Source organism: Asparagus officinalis, chromosome 6 (genome assembly GCF_001876935.1).
Source record: "Asparagus officinalis chromosome 6, Aspof.V1, whole genome shotgun sequence".
Lineage (NCBI taxonomy): Eukaryota > Viridiplantae > Streptophyta > Magnoliopsida > Asparagales > Asparagaceae > Asparagus > Asparagus officinalis.
The window spans coordinates 78,441,747-78,459,110 of record NC_033799.1 but is presented as its reverse complement, the minus strand read 5'-3'; the positions used below and the strand labels follow the sequence as shown (position 1 = coordinate 78,459,110).

At 33.3% G+C, this 17,364-nt stretch overlaps 1 protein-coding gene across 1 annotated transcript in view; it reads right to left on the bottom strand.

The window, feature by feature from the left end:
- Positions 1-17,364, bottom strand: part of LOC109846373 (transcriptional adapter ADA2) — a 74,217-nt gene that overhangs the window by 2,791 nt on the left and 54,062 nt on the right. The window contains exons 5-14 of the mRNA XM_020415598.1: positions 17,349-17,364; positions 17,303-17,309; positions 17,103-17,228; positions 16,940-17,015; positions 15,567-15,630; positions 15,432-15,487; positions 15,013-15,096; positions 12,255-12,477; positions 2,168-2,382; positions 1-18 (exon numbers count right to left, since the gene is read on the bottom strand). The exon at positions 1-18 is cut by the window's left edge and continues 338 nt beyond it; the exon at positions 17,349-17,364 is cut by the window's right edge and continues 34 nt beyond it. Coding sequence (XP_020271187.1) covers positions 1-18; positions 2,168-2,382; positions 12,255-12,477; positions 15,013-15,096; positions 15,432-15,487; positions 15,567-15,630; positions 16,940-17,015; positions 17,103-17,228; positions 17,303-17,309; positions 17,349-17,364 — 885 coding nt within the window. The remainder of the gene's footprint in view (positions 19-2,167; positions 2,383-12,254; positions 12,478-15,012; positions 15,097-15,431; positions 15,488-15,566; positions 15,631-16,939; positions 17,016-17,102; positions 17,229-17,302; positions 17,310-17,348) is intronic.

Sequence of the window (17,364 nt, the reverse complement as noted above, 5' to 3'; positions counted from 1 at the left end):
CCATGCCCCAAGCTGATACTCATTTAATATTTAGAAAATAAGTATACAACACATCAGTTGGGCTTCGTTTGGATACCATGGTGTTTTACTTGTTTCCATGGTGTTTTTGTCAAAAACAAAACATCACGCGTTTGGAAACCGTAGTGTTTTATGAGCTAAATCATTCTTAAACCAAAAACACAACACTTATTTCAAAAACACGTAAAATGTGTTTTAAGTTTGGTGTTTTGGTTTTGAGTTTGAGGATGTGTTAATATAATATCTAACATAATATATTAAATGTAATTAACAGAGTTAGCAACATGCTTATTATACTATACTATAGTTAATCTAATATATTAGTAATATTTGTTAAATAATATAAAATATAATAAATAAAATATCTTATATAACAATATAATAACATATTAAATACTAGTATTTAATATGTTAACAATGTATTATATAATAACAAATAATAAATAAACTAATAAGAAATAATAAAAACATTATTGATAATAATAATAATAATAATAATATAATAATGATACAGTAATCACTTTTAAAAAACCTCCGCCTAGTCCGCTTAGGCGTACGTCTAGACCTAGACGGTACCTAGACCGCCTAACTAGCGCCTAGCGTCTAGACGATATTTAGGCTGCCCACCTAGATTTTACGAGCGTTTAGGGGAGCATTGTCTGCTTACGTAGATTGCACCATGTAGGTCTTAATTGTGATTTTATGTGTCGTAGTCTACACGTCCTCCAAACTCCATTAACCTCCAAATATGAACATCTCCACTACATCCTCCAACCTTCAGCAAAACCTCATCGACTACCACTTAAATGAAGAAAGAAAAAAACGTCCAGAAACCGTTTAGGCGCCCGTCTAGGCGACTAGGCGCTGGGCGCCAAGCCCGACGCCTAAAAGCGCCCAACGTTTAATGTAACATTGACAGTAATATACTACACAATAGTATAATAGCTATAATATTATTAACTTTTTAATAAATAAACTGTAATAAATTAATAATTATAAAATATTATATAATTGTAACATATTTAAAAATAAAACAATAATAAAATAATATTATTATAAGAATATATTGTATAGTAAATGTAATATAATATATAAAATAACAATATATTATATAATAAATAAAATAATTTATTTCTAACAAATTTTAATGTAAAACTAATATATTCATAGTATAATAATATTTATTTATATCATACATTATTAATATATTATTAAATTACTATTAATAAACTCTAACATATTAAAAACCATAGTATATTACATAATATTAAAACATTTATAATATATTAATTTATTAATAACATACTAGTAAAAACATAATATTAACATTATTAATAATATTATATTATATGAATAATAGTATAATATTATATTATATTAATAATAGTATAATATTATATTAATGATAAAATAACATTATTAAAAAATATTAATATATAACAATAAAAAATAATATACCAAAATAATTAAATATCTAATTATTTGAAAATAATATGTAATAATTATAATATAATATAACTCATTAAGTACAATATAATATTATAATACATTATACAATTTTATATTGCATTATATTTAATACTTCTAATACTATAATAATGTAAACTAAATATTATAACATTTTATTTATAATATATTTTATTATAACTAATATATAATATATTAATAATATGTTTAATACTAACGTTGTAATGAGTCAAACTAGTATTGACTAAAAATACTTAACATGGTGTTTTGAAAACATTTTAAGGGAAAAACATAACACCATGATGTTTTTTTACAAAAACACAACATAGAAAACACCATAGTACCACTTAAAAATGCAGCCTCTATTTTTTTGTCTCTCTTCATCTTGGATTAGGCTTGTTTATGGTGATTTATGGCAATTGGAAAATTTAAGAAAATGACAGCTTAAGCTTCAACTAGTATCATTCTCTACTATCATATATTGCCTAACAAAGTGGCACATGCAAGAGCATGAACATAGTACAAACTATCACCAGTAGGAAGACTGATATCAGAACACCAAGTAGTTAGGTCTTTTTTTTTCCTTTTAATTTTTTTTATTTATTTAATTTTTTATTTTTATTTTTACTTTTTTGTGAAGATGACCAGATAAGAAGTTAGAGAAACTTCCACCTAGAAGGACTCACCTGCAGCTCATGAATTCTTCTTCGGATCTTACGCTCCTCAATCACAGTATTGAGCAAAGCCTCATACTCTTCTTGAGGTAAAAAACGCATGAAAACCTTAAAATGCTGATATACTTCTCGATCTTCATTCTTCAGTTCCTTCTCCAGAGGATTTGGATAAAGCAAATTTCTTTCCAAAATGAAATCCTTTCTTCTTTTTCTCTCATCAAGCCTGACACAAAATTGAGTGCATAAGCAATGAAACATTTAAAAGAAAAGGTCAGTGCATCAAAACAGAACTACAGAGATGATTTTTCTATGTTCTTGTGCAGATATGTCTGTCTGTACATCCTATAAAGATATATACACAGACTGTCAGACATGTATTCAAAGTGAAAAGATGTGTAATGTTCTGAATTTGCATAAAAACTCACAAAATAAAGGTAGAGAACAGGAAATTCAGTGCCATGGATGAATAATATAGAACAATATACAATTTACAGTAGAGATATTAATATAAAGTTTCTACTACAAATGTCAACAGAAGGTTTACTGAGATAACAGAACACTGGTGATGACAAAACATATATCTACGAATCTAGAACAGATAAAGAACAGATTATCTACGAATCTAGAACAGATAAAGAACAAACGAGGCCAAAGCTCACAAATCAATTTTTGAAGGAACCTAAATATTGCTTTTCAGACGCAAGCATGCTCATACCATGGCACTCCTTTCCACTCCAGAGAGGAAGAAAGATAAAAAAAACAACCCAGCTGCAAACTCACAAAAGGGAGAAAAGGAAAAAAAAGGAAAACAATTTGAGAGCATGTGATTTCCAAAACATATGTATGCAGTCTAGGCGTTTTTTTTTATTATTTATTTTGACAAGATCTTCTGCAGACCAAGCCATCTAACCAGATTTCTTTTAATAGCAAACGTTAAATAAGAGGGTAGTCCGTGAAGTTTCTACTCATTGATGACTTATGTTTTACATATTCTTCCTTCCGTGAGAAAGCATGTTACACTTGCAAGAAGAACTTCATGCATGGCGACAGTCTGCGGAAGTCAGTACTTCTAGCATTCATACATGCTTCTTTTGATTGCCAAGGTAGAATATGAGGTCAGAAAAGACATTCCTAACTACCTCCAACCATGTAGAACTTTCAGAAGCTTCACAGAGAGAAATGAAATAATCACATTTTAGCATTTGGAAGAGACATTTGAGTCTTTTGACATAGTCATAATGTGTGTACCACTTTGAACAAGTGGAAATTTAGACGACAAGATACTACGTCGCTGCTCCAAAATACGGAAAGCTATTTTCCGTCAGACAGCAGTTGACATATTTGTTAAGTCATCAAGCAAAGAATACTCATCAGAGAAAAAAATTTAGAATATTAAAATCTGGACATTGGAAGAGATGCACAATAGACTTTTGACACAGCCATGAAAAGTATCAGTTGAACGTGTATACAATAAGATATTCACAGTCAGAAAATGGTAAGTAATTCATTCTAAATCAGCAATTTTAATATGTTTTTGAGTGTTATTTACCTCATACTCGTTTGCAATCCAAATTTGAGGTCAGGTAGGGTATTTGAACTTTTGAAAGCGGAGAGAGGAATTTGAGGCCAGCATAGATTCCTAGGCTAAAATGGTTCCCTGAAAAAGACTCTTGGCCTAGAATGGTTAAAAATATGGCTTGTTGTAACTACCCTAAATTTCACTACTTTTCAGATAAATACCCTGATTTTTTTGGGACAAATTAGTCTCCTCAAACTTTGGCAGAATTATAAAGTCTGATACCTCTAGTTAACTGTCCGTTAAAGAATCTATCAAATGTCACCATGTGATATACACATGGTGACATTTGGACATTTTTACTCTTACTGAACCACATCTCAATCTTTTTTTCTCTCTTAAAACCTGAGGTAGGATATTCAAAATTTTATCTTGTACAGATAATAGTAGATAGGACTTGTTGAGAAATACTCAGATAATTATTATCAAGACAGTAATATATAGAGATATAACCGGTCATTAACCCAAGGCGGTATCAAACCCACTAACCCAATAATTAAATACTATTAAATCTAACACTCCCCCTCAAACTGAAACACAAGTATTGACCATACCCAACTTGCTACACAAAATAGAGAACACCTTAGAAGATGCAAGCTGGAACACAAGTATTGATCATACCCAACTTGCTACACAAAATAGAGAACACCTTAGAAGATGCAGCTTTTGTAAGAATATCCACCAACTATTCTGAAGAGGGAGTAAATGAAGTGCACATCACCCTTTTCATTACAGCATTCCTAATCTGATGACAATCAGTTGCTATATTCTTCGTCTTTTCATGAAAGACAGAATTTCTCGCAATATAGATAGCAGATTGATTATCACAAAGCATGGGCATCGGTGTTGACTGAACAAAACTGAGCTTTGTTATTAAGTTCTTCAACCACATCATCTAACAAGTAGTATGTGTTATCACTCTGTACTCGGTCTCTGCACTTAACCGAGATACCACTTCTTATTTCTTTAGGTGACTAGATTACCACTAACAAAGGTGTAGTATCCAGCGGTAGACTACCTATCCCCTTCATCTCCAACATAGATTGACACTGAATAAGCAAAGATTTGTATATGTCCATGTTTCTTGTAGAATAAACCCTTTACAGGAAAACTTTTGATATAGGCAAGAATTCTCATAACTGCTCTCCAACTAACCTTTCTAGGCATAAGCATGATCTGACTCAATAGTCATGTAACAAAGGATATATCGGGTCTAGCAACTGTAAGATAGATCAACTTGCCAATCAACCTCCTATATTGCCTGGTGTCCTTAAAAATGATATTTTTCTCATCCTAAAAAATTCAAATCTACTTCCATCGGCATGCCTACAGGTTTGCAACCTAAAAGGCAAGTCTCTCCTAGAAGATCTAAGGCGTACTTCCTTTAGAAGAGAAGCAACCCAGGTTTTGAATAAGCAACTTCAATCCCAAAAAGTACAAATTTCCCGTATATTTAGTCACAAAATAATGCTTGAGGTATTCGCTGGCTTCTGCCAAAACCTTGGTATCACTCCCAGTAAGCAAAATATCATCAACATACGCAACCAAGATCATTGTCCTTCAAGTAGTGCGGGGAATGAATATAGAATGATCTAAATGTGTAGTGGCCACTCATCATAAGCACTCTTATAGTCATTGATATCATAAATCCAATTTGTTCGTATTGATTTTTAGTCTCAACCTCAAATTTCTAATTTTCAGTTTCAAAATTCTTATCACATTAGTCTTGGAATTAGTTTATAAAAGATATTTCTTTTGCTCCCTTTGATTTAATTGTTGTTCATCTTGGGGCCCAATTAGTATTAACCTCATATCTCATAACTCACTAACTCCTCTATCCTTAATTCAAGGAATCCTTAGCTAAATGATCTTTATTAGTTTTGACAATCTCATCTCCTCCAAAACTTTTCTCATGAGGGAAAAAATCACATCTTTCTCATAACACAAATATCTCTAATACTAAGCACTGTTATAAATAGCGGTAAATAGCCCCGCAATAACGGCGCTAATAGCGTTAACGGTCCACACTGTTTTAAAAAACATCCGTCTAGTCCGCTTAGGCGTGTACGCCTAGGTCTAGACGGTACCTAGGCCGCCTAACTAACGGCTAGCGCCTAGGCCGTATTTAGGCTGCCCACCTAGATTTTATAAGCGTTTAGGGGCTTGCGTGGATTGCACCCTGTAGACCTTGATTGCGATTTTATGTGTCGTAACCTACACGTCCTTCAAACTCCATTAACCTCCAAATATGAACATCTCCATTATCTCCTCCGACCTTCAGCAAAATCTCATCGATCACCACTTAAATGAATAAAGAAAAAAACGCCCAGAAACCCCTTAGGCGCCCGCCTAGGCGACTAAGCGCTGGGCGCCAAGTCCGACACCTAGAAGCGCCCAGCATTTAATGTAACATTGGCGGTCCCTTCCCGCGACGCTATCGCCCGCTACACTATTGCGTAATAGCGATGACATATTACGGAATGTCTGTTCGCAAAAGCGATCAATAGTGTGTCATAACAGTAAATAGTGAGCGATTGCATTCGAAATTTGCTTTTTTACTGCTATTTAGAAATGGTTTAAGGCTTATTTTTTTAAATTAAACTCAATCCTTAACCATTGCATTCCACCGGTTCCTGTGATTTTCAGCATACTCCCGCTACCTCTCGTAGCCTCTGGCACCTACCTTGATACTTCATCTCACCTTCTTCACCGTGAGCTCCTTTTAAGACAGTCCTGTCACCGCTAAACTCTTCTTCTCGAAGATGACGACTTTTTGACTCCTCCAGTCATCTTCAATATTACGTGATGGTTACATGTATATTTCATGTTTAGGATCTCTTTAAATCATCCAATATGTACTTTTAGATTTTTTAGATTTTTCTTTAATTTTTTTAGTATTTATACATATCAAAATTAGACAACTATTTGACTTTGCGCTTTTTACCGCTATTTTGCCGCAATAGTCCGAAATAGCCTTAGCGATGTCTCACCGCTACGCGACGCTATCCGCTATCGATAACCTTGATACTAAGAAGTACCAATAAACTCCTACTCCAACTCTTCCCATAGTTGAAACATCTCAAATCTCTCTCCCTCTCTCTTGTTGTTTATTTATTATCGTGAAAAAGAAAATGAAGAGAAAAGAAGCTACGTTTGCTAAAAAGGCTATGGAGGGAGAGAAGGATCTCAATTGAAGCTTTCCATCGAATTAATGGCATTCTCTCTAGGCAAGTGTTCATTTTTTATTCCTTGTTCTTATTCAAATAAATCCTTAGATAATTCATCTATATTTGTGTTCATAATTAGTGTCCTTGAAAGAGTTCTCCATATTTATTCTCTACTAATCTATGATGTCTTCTCGTGAAACAATTATGCAAGTGTTCTTCTTCTCCTTGGTCTTATTTATTTACCCAAATTGTTATATCCTAATTCCTTCATGATTCTTCTAGCTAGAAATTTATCCAATCATGGCATGCACAGACTGCACAGTTTTGATCTACAGATATCTCTCTCTTTGATCCATACATGACTGATCTTAAAACTTTCAAATTTGTTTATTAACATGTATGACTAGACTTGTTTACATTTGAGATTTTTTAACTGGTTCGATGGTACATCTACTAAATAAGCTTTCATATTAATCTTTATTATTATTCGTCCAATGCTCTGATAAACAAGAATGGATACTGCATGATCCAAGGAATTCAATTGGCTACTTATGCAAGGTTAATGGCAAGAGCATGAATAAATGAAATTCTATGCCAAATTATTACCCTCATTGTTTTCTTGCTCCTCCACCATCCAAACATAGTCATGCATACATAGGCTTTCTCTTTCATGTGGTCACATATATATTTTGGAGTCCCTTGAATGTGTAGTGAATATATTAACAACTAGTTGTCTGCTAGCTACTTTCAATTATTTGCTTCTACACCTTAATCCACTAAATGTGTTATCCTGTTTTCATAAAGTTATAAATTTTTAACTAAAGAGAATTATATGGTTAGGGAGTTTTAGTATATCTGATCAGAGATAAATGCAATTATAATTAGCTGTATTTATACATGTCTTTCATCTTGATGCACTTATATGTGCATAATGTCGAATAATATCACTATTAGCTGCATTTATACAAGTTTTATAGTACGTTGTGTTTAGCCAAATCCGTTTTTGTGGAGTAGTGATATTTTTCTTACAAGAATTCAAGCTATAAATACAACTAATTTTATGAGACCACGATCTATTAAATAATTTTATCTTATAGAATAATAAATAATTATATCTTTAGCTATTTTCAAATAAAAGGATAGGTTGTTTTCCAGTAGTTTAGATTTTCTAAAAGTATTTCTAATGAAAATATGAGATTTGTTTTACAGGTTATTAAATTAAATAAATGTTTGAAATGTTTTCTAATAGATATACAAAAGAAGTATAAATAAAAATTAAGTTTTTTGATTAATAATCATTTTTTAAAACCCAATTGTTTTCTGAAGACTACGTACTTTCTAGAAATCATCCAAGAACAAGATTTGATTCTTTTAACTCAACTCAAGTTTTGAAATCCTACTTTAATTAATATAACATTTAGTCTACTTTAAAATAAAATATGTTAATTGTTTTTTAGGCTCAGTTAATTATTTTCAAATTGATGTTCTTGAATGCGTCTTATTTCAAGTTGAGGACATGTTGTATTGGATGCAATTTCTTGATAGACCAACTTGTGAGTGTGGTAGAATCCTTTTAGATGTTAGATTGTTATTGGCTCGTATAAAAAGTATGATACTCTTGTGTGATCATGTAGTGACGTCCACTAGGTTGATTATGCATGGATGCATATCCCGTCAAGGTGTGGATTAAAAATGTAACCTTATGACATCAACTATATAATTCATGATTCTTGACCAATACCTATTCCAATATCATGTTCAAAGTTAATGTTTTACCAGATACCATATCACAGGGGTTCAACTGCCTAAATAGGCAAGACCATCCAAGTATTGTTTAAGGAAATCACTTTGAACAATTAGTATATAACATTTCAAGCATAGTCAAAAGTTACAAATGATAACATGGGGTTAAATAATGGGGAGTTCGAAAATGTAGACTAAAATGTACATAAGCGATACTCTTGCTATTCGTATATTCATGTTTCAGGATCATGTTTAAGGAGTCCATTGCTGTAATTATTTTTTATCATGTTGCAGTGTCCTCGGGGACCTATGCAATTAGTATATCATATTACTATATATCATAATATATATTTATATAATATCATAATATTATATATTATTATTTATATATTCCATGTACGTTAAACGTTGGGCGCTGCCTGGGCGCCGAAAAACCTTATAATTGGTTCGGCCAGCGCTTAGCGCCTAGGCGGGCGCTAAAGCGGTTTCGTGGCGGTTTTTTCTTCTGGCCGGTTTTTCTTTTTTTAATTGTGATACTTGAAGATATAATATATATCATCAATCAAATGCTAATAAAAATACCAACACTACACATATTGCTATCCAAGTATAATATCAATCAAGATGCATACATACAAATGAGGAATATAATATCCAATGAATCTAGAATTTATGTCCCAAATATCCAATAACTACAAATCGACCATTAATACTGTTAGCTTCATTCGGTATTTCTACCATACTGCCAAAAGAATTGGCAACTAACTTATTATGTTTATTTTTGTTAGTCAAAAATTGCAACTTCTTTCGTTATTGTTGAGCAAATCAAATGTAGGGAGGCATGCATATTATAGTTTCCAGTCAACTCAATAAGATAGCACAATTATTGCATGTACAGTTGTTAAGCTTTAGGCTAAATGCACAGAGAATGAATATGACAAAGATAATGTAAGGGCATAAAGCCTGTTGTGGACGTGGTGATGCACTAATTCTGTTGTACACTCGTGATACTTTTTCATTTTGAATAGGAAAATTAAACTTAACAACAATTGACAATAAACTAACAATTAAACTAATATGGTATAATAATTATTGTTAAATGTAAATAAATTATAAATGACATATGACGTCATAGGCTGTAGGAGCAGTTAATTTCCTTAGCTTGAAACAAACAAAGTTCTCAACTTCACTAGTCTGCTGTAGAACTACACAACAATATAAAAAATCCTCACAAGTAATAAGAATCGTACCAAACATGAAACATCAGCGGATTAAAACACAGATTTTACCTTCCAATCAAACTACAGATTTCTACTTTAAACAAAAGATTTCAATATGATATACAGCAATAAACCCACAAGTTAAGCAAATCCAAGTAAAAATTATCAACCAATCTGCTTAAGAGAACACAGGTCGCGAGAGAAAGTCCAACACGAGTTTGAAGTCAGAATCAAAGTTTGTTTACCTAAAGATAGGCGATTAACCAAAACCCAAGTTTGAAGTCGTGTTTATTTACAGGCTGAAGATGAACGAAAGTCCAGCTTGAGGATAGAACGTACGCTCCGAAGATGAGTCTCGAAGTTGGGAGATGAGAACGATGAGCTCGAAGATGAGTCAAGTTGAAGACGAGCTCGAAATTCCTAGCACGAGGTTATGAAAGATGCTCTGAAGTTCCATGCAACGAGCTCGAATGTCCACATGCAGGTCTAAGACGAAGCTCCAGACACGAGGTTGAAGACGAAGCTACAGCTCGAAAGTCCATGCGTCGAAAGTCAGTTCGAGATCGAAATTCCAGCACGAGGTTGAAAGGATGAGCTCGAAACGTCCAGCACGACGATGAAGGCGACTTTTCTTCGTTTTTGCTGCGCGGCTGTGGATGAATCTGATAAAGAATTGGGTGGATTTACGTTTGGTTTTAGGGTTTTGGTATTTTGGTTTTGTTTTGGTTCGGGTTCTTGGGGGCGCCAGGGATTTTTTTATGGCTGGATTTTGTGAGGCGGCCTTGTAATCGGCACGCGCTAGCCTGTGGCGGCCGCCTAGGCGCTTCGCAGCGTAATCGCAGGACCTTCCGCAGGGCATTTTTGCACGCTACTGGGCAACGCATGGCGCCTTAGTCGGGCGCTAGGCGGCGCCCAGAGCGTGTTTTACACATTGTATTATATATTATTATATATATATTATATTATATATAGATATAAATATTATTATATTATTTATAATTATATAATTTATTAATATATTTTGTTCTTTTCTAATTCAAATAACAAAAATAAAGGATGACAATTATTGATTTTCTAGATTTGCTAGACTTGGTTGATTGTATGTGTTGACATTCCCAGTCTGATACTCATTTTATGTGCTCCCTCAGTGTTCATGTTTGATATGCATAGATGTGATTTTTCCTTTAAATGTAGAATTTCTTTTTATATTATTGAATGTTATATTTTAATATCTTAGTTTTACTTCTCATCTCCTACCTTGAAACTAGCACCTACCCCCATGCATATCTCAGGAAATTTTTCACTTTAGCCCTTTTCAAAAATTTTATTATTAAAATCGACCCTTTTTTCTTTTATTTACCAAAACCGACCCGATTTCTTGATTAGCGGCTTAATCACATTCCTAATTAGTCGGGGTTGCCAACCCCGACTATTTAGGAGGGTCTTAAACCCTAATTAGAAGCCTTAAACCCTAAAAATTAATATCCTAAATAGTCGGGGTTGGTAACCCCGACTAATTAGGAATGTGATTAAGCCGCTAATCAAGAAATTGGGTCGGTTTTGATAAATAAAAGAAAAAAGGGTCGATTTTAATAATAAAAAATTTAAATAGGGCTAAAGTGAAAAATTGTTCTATCTCAGGATGGAAGAGGGAGGATTTTGATAAGGAGAGAAAAAGAAAGAGGAAGTCAGTGAAATTTGACAATAGGTTGCTGGAGTTGCTATCGAAAGCCAATGGTAGGATTAAATGAAAGCGTAACATATATTTTCTCTGAACTCCACTAAATTTCTATGACAAATTTGAGGTACTTATTTGTCAAAAAAGCTTTAGGGCTTTCTATTTTTTAAGTAGTGAAAATTTAGGTTACGGCAATTGACCCTTAAATATATAATATGTGAAAAAAGATCAACAAATTTGGAAACAAGAACGGTAAGTTTCTAGAACAAAACTGAAACAAAACTTTCCAACCTAAAGTAATTTGTGTACAAAACTTGGAATTAGAGAGGAATTATTGTCCATTCTACACTATAAAAAAAGTCAATTGACAGAAAGAATAAAAAAAAGTACCATTTAGCTTATGTCAACAGTAAAGTGTTTGCCCTAAATTTCTTTTGAAGGTTTCCGTTAACGTGAGATATGGCAATAATCTTCAGGTACCAGATAACCTTCTGCTACATTTTAAAAGTCAGGTGATTAATACAAGCATAAATAGGCACTTGAAGCACCGTTAACAGTTAAAACGGGTTAGCTTGAGAATGATTTTTAACAATCAGCTTATTGTGAAACTATCTGCTCCTATACGCTAGTCATTTTTTTTAGATATATAAGAGCCGCACTATATATCTGATATTGTCTATCCAACGACAACAACAAAGGACAAGCAAGCACCTTGACAAATAGATGTGAAGTACTCGTAGCTTCAATTCTCGTTCAGCCTCAGAGTCAGTGTCTTTGAACTCCATCTCAGCCAGTGACTTTTCCGCGTCGTTATCATATTCAGGATCAAACTCCTGCCTCTTAGCATTATATCCGCTTAACTCTGTCATAGAAGGTCCTTCATCTCCAGAATATTTTGGCTTTTTCACACCAACGCTTCTATCCACGTAAAGATCTGCACAATTAAATGTTAATACAAAGATTCTTAAGGATTAACAGATATGAAATATACAAGCCACGTAAAGATCTGCAACCTCAACTAGTTGAATTTTCTCTATGCTAAACATTTTCACATCACAGCAATAAGATAAAACAGTTCGATGGAACCTCAAGTTAATCTATTAGTGACAATATGCATACTCAGACAAATCTGGCACTAAAGAAATAAGTAAACTGTCAATTAACTTTTAAAAGGCATCCTTTGCAAAACACCGCTTGTACATAAAAGCTTGTAACAGAATGTAATTTTCCATCTTGAAGTAACACAAGATGGTCTAGTAAGGTAGACTGTAGATAAGCAACTGTTGATACCTACTAATATGCATCATTGAGATATCAACACTTATACGCCGAATAATTCTAGGATAAATGAAACAAACTATAAAAGAAAGTAATAGAAAGACAACTGAACAAATCAGAGAAAATGAAGTGGCTACTAGTTAGCATACCCAATACCCCAGTAAGATAGGGTCAAAAGAAGCTATTCGAGTACTCTCATAATCAATGTATCAAATAATCACATAGAGTCAAATGTAGTTATTTCAAGTAAGAATCAAGTAAATTGATATGAGTGCTTCCATTCCATTTGTGTTCACGAGTACTTCTACTTCATCTCTATGAGTAGTGAAACAGACTATATTAAGCACACATGGTAATTATGTCAAAAACAGTTTTAACACAATCGTCTGAAAACAAATATGAGACAGAAACAACGTTGTGGAAAGCAAAAACTTTGCAAGATAGGGCTCACGCTTTAGAGGGGGTGGAAAAATAGGGCTTGGACTTTAGGGGTTAAAAAGGACAAAAAACGCCAACACTTCTAAGTAAAACAATAACCATAGAATGTAACAAAAAGTAGGAATCTTTTTTGAGCTTCACAAATTGCAGAATAAATAAATAATTAACAGTAAAATCATAACAAAAACATGATATATACAATTTGAAAATCATATACACTCAGAGGCATGGCCTTAAGTGAGCAAAGCAAAATCAGGGGCTTTAGCTTTGGTTGGTTTCTCACAATATTGTACATGATGAAAGAGATGTACTTTGCATTTTTGACCCACGTGGGTTTGATGTTTTTGTAGATAAGAATGAATGGCTCAAATCATAAATATAGATTGACAGATATGTATCTTCTGACTAGGTGCAAATTCTTAGTTATGTGCAATTTAAACTTATATCTATGTATGTATGTATATGTATATGTATATGCATATAATATATATATACATATACATATACATATAATATACATAGACATATATATATATATATATATACACACACACACACACACACACACATACATATGTGTGTGTGTATATAGATATACATACATACATCTACATATACATATACATACCTATGTGTGTGTGTGTGTGTGTAGAGGGTGAGATGGTGAGCATACTAAGATTAAAATGAGTTGACTGATCTCAGCCACTGAATCTCAATCAATGATTGAGATGACCCTTCGCTTCAACATGATCCTCTGCCTGTTACTCTATGAAAAATTTTCTTGCACCTTAATAATTACTGTATGCTAATATAAATAGGTAACGAAAAAATTGTTGCAGCAAGTGATAAAAGTAATATAAAGTGTAAGATAATTCCCAAATTAATAATCTCATCAAGGGGTTGATGTATGTGATTTGTAGGTGGAGTGTAAGAAGTGGTGAGACTGCAAAACAAAAAAGAACCTATAGACGATGACAATTTCTGTCGCGGATTGAGAGGAGGTACAGAGAAGTGGCAGATTGAGAGGAGATTGAGCTAGCGAAGCTACCCCCTCACATCGAGTTTTAATCATCGTGATTCGTGAGGAAATTTCTTGGATTCTTTTTTAAGTGTGACTTAGAAGGGTAGAACATCCAGAAGTTGTGACCAAAAGCCTACCTTTCTTAAATAAGAGTAATAGATGCCTTACAATGCTAACATAAAAAGCATTATAAATAGGACTAAAACCTGAAATTGTAAGGTTAAATTAAAATGAAAAATGAACATTCATCAAGAGCATAATGAGCTGGACATCTAAAGGGTAAGAGTGTCTGGCAATTTAAGAAGATAGACCTGGATGAATATGCGTAAACTTCTCCTATCCATTTCTAGCAGTTATGCGATAATAAATAACATTACAAAAACATATGCGCTATCAATGGTTATGTAGACTGAATAGCAGTGGTTAGAAGTATAAAACTACCGTCAATTCCCCTTTTGTCCAGGTTACCAAAAAATCAGATACAAGGTCAACATAGAAATAAATGCCAGCCTGTTGTGCATACTGCATTTATGCTGCTCCTAAAATTAACCATAGTTTCTGCCTTCTGACTTCAGCATTCTTTGATGAATATTAATCACATGAAATTGCTTGTTCACACAAAATTACACAGACAAAAGTAATAACTAATAATTTAACATGTCTGACAAAAGTTTATATTTCCCAAAACGAGCTTTGTAAAATAAGGTGGAGATTGCGCAATTACTGTTGTACCTTCACTTGATGTCAAACCTTCCACTTTAGTTCCATCAGGGACAACTTTAAACTGACCATTGTTTGAAGCTTTCTTAGTAGCACCTGCAAATGATTTCACTCTTACAACACATGCATACACTAATTAGAATTATTCAGGCTTTCCGTCTAAAGAAAAACCATTATATGGCAGTTGATGATATTGAATATTACAATCCTTGGGAAGGGCAATTGTATTAAGGACTGAAACCTTGTTTTCTGTAAATTCTTCTAGGAAACCTTATGATCCTTATGGTTAGAGATATACATTTACATATTCAAAATACAGTATACAGGTCTCACCTACAGGATAGGAGAAAATCAACAAGAAAAAAAATGATTATCCTACACAGATGTAAACATTTTAAAATGGTAAGTTTCTCTAGATTAATGAATATTACCAGAAGTTAACCCAGAGGGTGGTCGCCCAGTTGGAGCTTCACTTAACTCTTCAATTCTATGGAGCATAAAAGAAAATATTCAGCATAAGTTCTGAATATGAACAAAGATAAGAGGAAATTCAGAGACTAGCATACTTGACCCTTGATGGTGAGAATGGAGACTCTTCTTTTGGTGTTAAATCTCCGAGCATCGAAATTCCTGTCATGTGAGAATATTACAAGTTCTCCATTGTTTGATTACTACTTTGGTAGTTCTGCATCCTAGATGAACAATACAGCTAGAATCAAAGTGACTGATGATATTCAGCTATACAATTGATCTTGATCTTGATCGCAAACCTTGCCGCATGACAGCAAAAATGGGAGAAGAAAGACAAAATGCCAAATAAGAACAGTTAGGGCTTATACCTTGGGTACTCCTAACTGAAGCTGTACCTGTACCCGACGTGTACCTGTACATGTATCCATAGCCAAACTCCTCGGACACTCCTTGCATATATGAATACATCTATTCGTGCATATACTCCCTTATGCAATATATTTTTTTTAACTTAAAACACTTCTAACACACTTCTTGGATGCATATCCTACACTTCACATCCACTACGTAATACTTGTTGGAAATAGGTCGGTTTCGAACTATTATTTTAAAAGGTCGTTGGGTGCTTAGTTAAAAAAATGAAGGCTTTCTAATTTATAATTAACATAATAAAATAAACATAAAAATATTATAGGAATTTTAACTCATAACACGTGGATCAAAAACAATATTTATCTGATGTAAATTACTAATTTCAATGTATAATATATGTATGTTTATATAAATATTCATATAGCCATATCCCCATACCTCAATGTGTATGGTTTTCATTCTTTGCTTGCATTCCTTCTGCTCTCTAGTTATTACAGAAATTTGGAGATGTGCTATATCGATATTTGGAATTACTTTATGTTCTGACCCCTTATGTAGGAATTTGTTTCATGCCTGGCATATTTTATCGACCAACTGCTGTTTATAAGCGGTTCATGAACTGAAAAGGGTCTATATGGTGCAGTGGTCTATGTTCCCCAACCCATCACATAAACACACACACACACACACGCATATCATGCACATGCACGGTCACGCACATGCGGACGTGCACACACAAGAAAAAAAGAAACAAGATATCCTGAAACCACCAACTACAGGAAAATAAATGAAGCAAAAGGTAAAGGAGGAAAGAATTGAACCTTCTGGCAGGTAAAAGCACGAGGTATCACTTTCAATGAAATTGGTTTCTTGAATCATTTACATATTGCACGTCATGGGAAAACATGTTTTCTTTTAGTTATGCAACCACAATAGATGCACTCAGGTATCTATAAATATGAACTTATGAACTCGTTTTTGAACATTCCATCGTAACAAAGATCCAGGATATATTAGACATTCTAACAAGTGATAAATGATGATATACGAAAAGCAAAAGCAAAAGCATTTCACCAGTAACTTCTTCCATACTAACCTTTCTTTCCCTCCCCTTGCACTTTAGCCATTGCAAGAAGTTCCTTTCTATTCTTCCCATTAACACGAGACATATCCTATTAGATAAAAATGAAGAAGTAAGGACATGTTCACATAATAAATGAGCAAGAAAAAACATAAACAGGAGTAAGTATAATTCATACCGGAAGAGGATAGCAAGGAGAGTTCATATATGCTGTTGTATAATGGTCAATGCATTGCAACTTACTCTTGGTACCAACATGCTCAGCAATTTCTGCCCAGTTTCCTAGACCATACATTTCAATTCCCTAGAGGTAAAAAATACAAACAGTTTCCAGTGTTTCATGTAATGTTAATAGAATAAAAAACAGTAATATCCAGCATGTAAACTTTTAGACGAAACCCATAAAACTTATGATAAAATGTACCTCAAGAAGCAGTATT